Source organism: Chanodichthys erythropterus, chromosome 10, assembly GCF_024489055.1.
Source record: "Chanodichthys erythropterus isolate Z2021 chromosome 10, ASM2448905v1, whole genome shotgun sequence".
Lineage (NCBI taxonomy): Eukaryota > Metazoa > Chordata > Actinopteri > Cypriniformes > Xenocyprididae > Chanodichthys > Chanodichthys erythropterus.
Genome location: NC_090230.1, coordinates 32733164 through 32741039, shown reverse-complemented (window position 1 = coordinate 32741039; position 7876 = coordinate 32733164). Strand labels below are relative to the sequence as shown.

General features: G+C 36.7%; 1 protein-coding gene across 1 annotated transcript; it reads left to right on the top strand.

Annotated features, from left to right (window-relative positions):
* The first annotated feature begins 2149 nt into the window (after positions 1-2149).
* nxnl2 (nucleoredoxin like 2) lies at positions 2150-6192 on the top strand. Its single transcript, XM_067398973.1, has 2 exons — positions 2150-2605; positions 5604-6192. The coding sequence occupies exons 1-2, from the start codon at positions 2304-2306 to the stop codon at positions 5770-5772; spliced, it is 471 nt and encodes a 156-aa protein (XP_067255074.1). The 5' UTR covers positions 2150-2303; the 3' UTR covers positions 5773-6192.
* The last annotated feature ends 1684 nt before the right edge of the window (positions 6193-7876 follow it).

Sequence of the window (7876 nt, the reverse complement as noted above, 5' to 3'; positions counted from 1 at the left end):
TGTATGTATATTTGTGTACATATATATTTATATATATATATGTGTGTGTGTGTGTGTGTGTATATATATATATGTGTGTGTGTATATGTATATATGTGTATGTGTACATATATATACGTGTGTGTGTTAATTGTCATGAAAATGTCAAAAATGGGATATATGTGCATGTATATATATTCTTTATACTTTTTTCCATATGATTTTGGGATGAAATGTGACCTAGACATTTCTTGATGCTTTTAATCAGATTCAGCCAGTAAAGTTCATAAGGATATTTGTGATTCTCCATGTTTTGACCTTGAAACCTTAATGCAGGCGACCTGCTCGGCTTACCAAAAAAAGCAGCGGCGGTCATCAAACGTAGTGACCTTAACGCAGAGGTAAAGCTTCGTCCTGGGACTGTTCTACTTTTACTTCTCAAACGAGAGCTAGGTCAGCATAAAGAAGCGTACAGGCGTACGCACCCTCACTGCAGCTACATGCGCTCATTCAAGTGGACAACGGACGTGTCAGTATGCAAACGGAAACCCTCAGAAAAGACATACTCATGGGATTGGCCTTTTACATGTACCTACTGTAGTATTGTACTGTGTTTTGATGTCAGGTCGACGTGGGAAATTTACAACGAAAAAAATGACGAAAACTAGACCGTTCTTTTTGCATGATATGAGTAGAGTTGTTCTCGTATGTTAGTGTGATGCATGTGTACCTGTCTTTTTATTTCGGCTATTCGTTCCCTAAATGAAAGTTTCTGTTTATTGTGTTGCTAATTGTGACGTTTCTGTTCTGGTTTTGAATCCATTTCTAAGTAAAAACAAAAGTTGAACTAAGTATTTTATTTTCTGCTATGCTCTATAAGAACAAATGCACTGGTGTTGTGTGTGGCGTGCCAATCCAAGGCAAGGTACCAGTGTTAAACAGCATTTGAGGGATCATATCCTTTTGACACAGTACCACCGTTCTGCTACAGGACAGATTTATTTGTTTCTATGAAGAGTGCCATATTTAACGAAGAAACAGGCCTTACGTGATCGGGACGAAATCGAATACGAATCTATATGTAGAGCGGGCTAATGTGTGCATGTATCGCATATCTAATTCAACCTTGTAGATATAGAATTAGAGGAAATGCACACTTTAAACTACATGGAGAGAATTGAACGTATGGTCCCTTTAAGATGCTGTTGCTCTTTAATTACTTTGTACAAAAAAGAAAAGAATCGACAAAAATGCAGTGCAATTTGATGATTGTTGCAGATACATGTATAGTTCAAATTTCATGTTCTTTCACATATAGGTAAATGGCTTCTATTGGACTGAATCTGTTTTTTTTTCCTCTTTTTTTAACGTGTAGATAGTTCATTTTATTTTCATTTAAGTATAAACACATTTTAAAACCTGTTACATAATTCATTAAGTAATTTTTATAATTATGTAAGTCTATCCTTATAAGATTAAAAAAAAGTTAATGTGAATGTGTGTGTCTGAATCTTTATGCAAATTAACTGCCTCTACATGTCTGAATATTGGCCAGAAAAAAAAATTAAATATTCAAAATAAGTAAATATATTAGTAGTTCGGTTTTCAGCCTCAAGATTTGTCTGTGAATGTAAAGTTTTTGAATTGTTACACACAAAATATTGTATTGCAATACAAACTCGATTTAAATGTATTGAGACCTTTGGACTAATACTAATAATTAATATCACCTGAGAATATTGCTAATAATTGATCGGGCATCTGCTCAACAACACGTTTACTTTAGTTTGTGTTTAATAATTAATAAAATTAAGATTTCTGAATTGCAACCGCGCTGAGAATCTTGATTGGTTGACTCAAATGTCAATCATAATGAAGTAGGGCCGTCCCTCTGGGCCTTCCGTACTACGGCGAAGCATCTCATTATTAATATTAATTACATAGCGTTTACGTTGCTTAGCAACCTTTCTGGAGGCTTCAGTGTTTACTTAATTTGTATTCATGAGCCAAGCCACCTGACCAGCGTCTGCTGCCGCTTTCAGCAAATCAGTGAGTGAGCGTCACATTACCTCATTAATATTAATAAGCCCACCTCACCATAGTAGGAAGCGATTTGTAAACACGCCTCCCTCTAACCAAAGCTGTCAAAGGACATCTAGAGTGCCCGGGATCATCGAGCAGAGGCGCTTTTCCATATGTTAAGCGTACTTAAGACACTTTTTACGAAACAAAGCAATACTTTAACAGTAATTTAGGCACTTCTCCGGGTGGATAGAAAACTCCTGAGCGCAGGTTACCTGGACGCGCACCTGAGATCTTCAGCGATGGTCGAGGTGTTTTCAGGCCGAACGCTCCTGAATAAAGAGGGGGATGTGGTCGATCCAGAGGAAGCTCTGAGGAATAAAGTGGTTGGCCTGTATTTCTCAGCCGGATGGTGTCCACCCTGCCGAGACTTCACACCGCTGCTGTGTGATTTCTACACGGAGCTGGTGGAGGAGACCGAGCCACCTGCACAGTTTGAAATCGTGTTCATATCCTCTGATAAATCCACAGAAGACATGGTGGAGTATTATCATGACATGCACGGGGACTGGCTGGCTTTGCCCTGGACGGATCCATATAAACAGTGAGTTGATATTGCATTTCGATACATCCATGCATGAGTTATTGTGCATGAAGCTGTGCTGCCACAGTAAGCTTTCATTACAGCTTTCAGACTGTCCCTGATAAGAGGTTTAACACACAAACACACACACACACACAGACTTGGAGGATTATGTTTAAAAATAGACAGTCTGTAGTTTAACTAAGTGTGCCATTATTTCACTAATCAGGCCATGGGAATCTGGGAATATCAGGGGGGCTTTTTCTTTCAGATTTTCAAGGCTGGAAAAGTCATTGAAATAACAAAAGTTAAAAAGTCTTGGAAATTTCTATAGCATATAGAATATAGATAGGCTAAAATATGTTCTACATTTCTCTGTAAAATTGTTTCTAGTTCTTTTACCAAAAGGTTTGGGAATCCTAATAAATGACCATGTTTTAGATGATATTTATAAACAGCTTTTGGCTAAATCTTCTGTGATTATTTTACATGCACATTATATTGCTTCATATTAATTGAAAGAGTACAGTACTTGTACTTTTAATTATTTATTGGTCACACAGTGGGAATATTTAAACTAGTGAAGGCAAAAAGTTGATATAAAAATGACATTTTTTCCCCATTAAATTTTAACCTTGAATCTTGATGTTGATAAAAAAGAAAAAGTATTTTTATAGATAGACAGACGGATGGAAAGACAGAGGGATGGATGTATGGATGGATGGATGATAGATGGATAGACAGATGGATGGATAGATACATGGATAGACAGACAGATAGATAGATAGATACACAGATAGATCAATAGATGGATAGATGGATAGACAGACGGATAGATGGATAGATGGATGGATAGATTGACGGATGGATGGATAGATAGATAGATAGATAGATAGACTGATAGATGGATAGACAGATAGATGGATAGATAAATTGACAGATGGATAGACGGATGGATGGATGGATGGATGGATGGATGGATGGATGGATGGATGGATAGATAGATTGACAGATGGATAGACAGATGGATAGATGGATAGATAGATTGACAGATGGATAGATAGATAGACGGATGGATGGATAGATAAATTGATAGACAGACGGATGGATAGATGGAAAGATAGATAGATAGATAGATAGATAGATAGATAGATAGATAGATAGATAGACGGATGGATAGATAGATAGATTGATAGATAGACGGATGGATGGATAGATAGACGGATGGATGGATAGACAGACGGATAGATAGATAGATGGATAGATGGATGGATAGATGGATGGATAGATGGATGGATGGATGGATGGATGGATGGATGGATGGATGGATGGATGGATAGATGGATGGATAGATAGACGGATAGATAGATATCCGGATGGATGGATGGATGGATAGATAGATACATAGATAGATGCATAGATACATAGATAGATACAAAGACAGATTGATTGATTGATTGATTGATTGATTGATTGATTGATTGATTGATTGATTGATTGATTGATTGATTGATAGACAGACGGATAGATGGATAGACAGACGGATAGATGGATAGACAGACGGATAGATGGACGGATGGATGGATGGATGGATGGATGGATGGATGGATGGATGGATGGATGGATGGATGGATGGATGGATGGATAGATTGACAGACGGATAGATGGATAGATAGATAGATAGATAGATAGATAGATAGATAGATAGATAGATAGATAGATAGATAGATAGATAGATAGATAGATAGATAGATAGATAGATAGATAGATAGACAGACAGACAGACAGACAGACAGACAGACAGATGGATAGATGGATCGAAATACAGGTAGATCAATAGATTGACAGATGGATAGATAGACGGATGGATGGATAGATAGATAGATAGATAGACGGATAGACGGATAGATGGATAGATAGACAGATAGATAGATAGATAGATAGACAGACAGACAGACAGACGGATAGACGGATAGATGGATAGATAGACAGATAGATAGATAGATAGACAGACAGACAGACGGATAGACGGATAGATGGATAGATGGATAGATAGATGGATAGATGGATAGATTGACAGATGAATAGATAGATAGACGGACAGACGGACGGACGGACGGACAGATAGATAGACGGATGGATGGATAGATAGATTGATAGACAGACGGATAGATGGATAGACAGACGGATAGATGGATAGACAGACGGATGGATGGATGGATGGATGGATGGATGGATTGACAGATGGATAGATACACAGATAGATCAATATATGGATAGATGATAGATAGACGGATGGATGGATAGATAGATTGATAGACAGACGGATAGATGGATAGACAGATGGATAGATAGATAGATGGATAGATAGATTGACAGATGGATAGATAGACGGCTGGATAGATTGACAGATAGATAGATAGATAGATGGATAGACAGACAGATAGATAGATAGATAGATGGATAGATGGATAGATGGATAGACAGATGGATAGATACACAGATAGATACACAGATAGATGGATAGATTGATTGACAGTTTGACAGATGGATGGATAGACAGACGGATAGATAGATACACAGATAGATGGATAGATAGATTGACAGATGGATAGAAGATAGTTAGATAGCAATTTTTCTATCTATCTATCCATCTGTTTGTCTGTCATCTATCCATTTGCTATTTATTGGTGTGTATTGAAATATTGACCAATATAAATAAAACACATTAAATATCATTCTGTTTATTTTGAATGGAGAACATAGCTTGATTTCTTTTTAGTTGTTTTTTTGTTTTGTTTTTTGTACTGTATTTTGCTGTTTTTATTAAAATAATCATTTTTAAGTCTGAAAATTTCTGTTTGGTCAAAGTGATGGTTCCTTTTATTTAAAACGATAGACATTTAAAGCTGTTTCAGACAAAAAAACAATTATATGTTCTCTTTTTACCTCATCTATCCAGGATCTGAAGTGTCTGCATGTGTTTGTGACGCTGACGTGTTTTCTGCTGTTTCCCCAGTGAACTCAAGAAGAGATACAACATCACAGCCGTACCAAAGCTGGTCATCGTGAAGGAGAATGGTCAGGTCATCACTGACAAAGGCCGAAAGCAGATCAGAGACCAGGGTCTGGCGTGCTTCCGGAGCTGGCTGGAGGTGGCCGAGATCTTCCAGAACTTTAAAGCCTAGGAATCACGTGGAGGTGTTTCCTGAATCGCACTGAATCCCAGAGGTCTGTTGAAACGAACATGTACCTGCAGAAAAGAGCCAGAACATTTTTATACAAGAGATTCTCTTCAGGTCAACAACCCACACGACTAGTCAAAAGATCCATTCGTGCTGCTTACTGAAGCTGGTAACACTTTACAATGAGGTTAATATGAACTAACAGTGAACAACACTTCTAAAGCACTTATTAATCTTAGTTAATGTTAATTTCAACATCTACTAATACATTATTAAAATCAAAGTTGTTAATATAACATTAAAGGCTTAGTTCGCTAAAGAAAATTAAAATTCTGTCATTAATTACTCACCCTCATGTCGTTCCACACCCGTAAGACCTTTGTTCATCTTCAGAACACAAATTAAGATATTTTTGATGAAATCCGACGGCTCAGTGAGGCCTGCATTGACAGAAAGTTAATTAACACTTTCAGTGCCCAGAATGCCCAAAAATAAGCTACTAAAAACATATTAAAGCAGTTCATGTGACTACAGTGGTTCAACCTTAATGTTATGAAGCGACGAGAATACTTTTTATCCACAAAATAACAACTTTATTCAACAATATCTAGTGATGGGTGATTTCAAAACACTGCTTCATGAAGCTTTTGTTTCGAATCAGTGGTTTGGAGCGTGTATCAAACGGCCAAAGTCACTTGATTTCAGTAAACGAGGTTTCGTTATGTCATAAGTGTTTCGAAACGTTTTGAAATTTCAGTGGTTCACCACTGGGGGGGCGATGATCTCTGTGAACTACGGATGGCTCAGCTAATCAGGCCAATAAGAGACTATTAACTACTATTATTATTTTTAATGTCTAATTAAAACATCTACAAATGTAAACAACTGATCAGAGATCAGGTAAAACCTATAGACTATGATTCATGGGTTCACAGAGATCATCGCCCCCCAGTGGTGAACCATTGAATTTTCAAAACATTTTGAAACACTTGTGACATAACAAAACCTTGTTTACTGAAATCACATGACTTTGGCAGTTTGATACACTCTCCGAACCACTGATTCAAAACAAAAGATTCGTAAAGCTTCACGAAGCAGTGTTTTGAAATCACCCATCACTAGATGAAAGACGTTATTTTGGGGTTTTTTTGGTGCACAAAAAGTATTTTCATTGCTTCATAACATTAGGGTTGAACCACTGTAGTCACATGAACTGATTTAAATACGTCTTTAGTAGCTTTCTGGGCATTTGAAAGTGTTAATTACCTTACTGTCAATGGAGGCCTCACTGAGCCATCGGATTTTATCAAAAATATCTTAATTTGTGTTCCGAAATTTGTGTTTGCAATGACATGAGGGTGAGTAATTAATGACATAATTTTCATTTTTGGTTGAACTAACTCTTTAACTAATAATAAACAGTTGTATTTTTATTATCTAAGGTTAATGAAGATTAATAAACGCTGTGACAAATGTATTGCTCATTGTTAATTAATGCATTTTTTAATGGAACGTTATTGTAAAGTGTTACCCTGAAGTTTTAACGACTTATTATTCTTAATGTGGTAGTGAATAAATGTTTGAGTCGTAGTGTATTTCAAATGCTTTTACTACTTATTTTTTATACAGCTGCTTTTATAAGAATCTATTTATATGAATCTCTATTCTGGTTAATATATGAATGCTGTGAATCTATGCATCTTCTCTGATGTTTGTTACTTGAAGAATCGCAGATGTTTACTGGTTCTGTTGTTATGGAACATCTAAATGTTTCATATTCCTCTGTGTCTCATTAAAACGCACAGATCGTCCTCCGAGAGTCTTTTTCCACAGCACTCAATTCCCCGTCCGTATCAGTTTTGCTTTCAGTTGCAAAACACGCGCCGAACCCATTCCTTTAATATGTCAACACCAGCGTGACTAATGGAGGAATATTGTGCAGGGAAATGAGCTGTGGGATTGTGATTGCTCATATACCTGACTAAGCAAAGCGTTTGAATTAAGATATGACATTAAGATGAGGCTAACCTGCCATTTCAGGGAATAAAACAATTAATATAGTTAGTGAATAATAATGAACTATACAATACCTGTGTTTAATGGAATG

What these genes read in the sequence shown, in the direction of transcription:
- nxnl2 (XM_067398973.1), top strand. Translation starts at nt 2,304, where the DNA reads ATGGTCGAGGTGTTTTCAGGCCGAACGCTCCTGAATAAAGAGGGGGAT. An exon ending in TGGACGGATCCATATAAACA is followed by an intron (nt 2,606 to 5,603) that starts GTGAGTTGATAT and finishes CTGTTTCCCCAG; the next exon opens with TGAACTCAAGAAGAGATACA.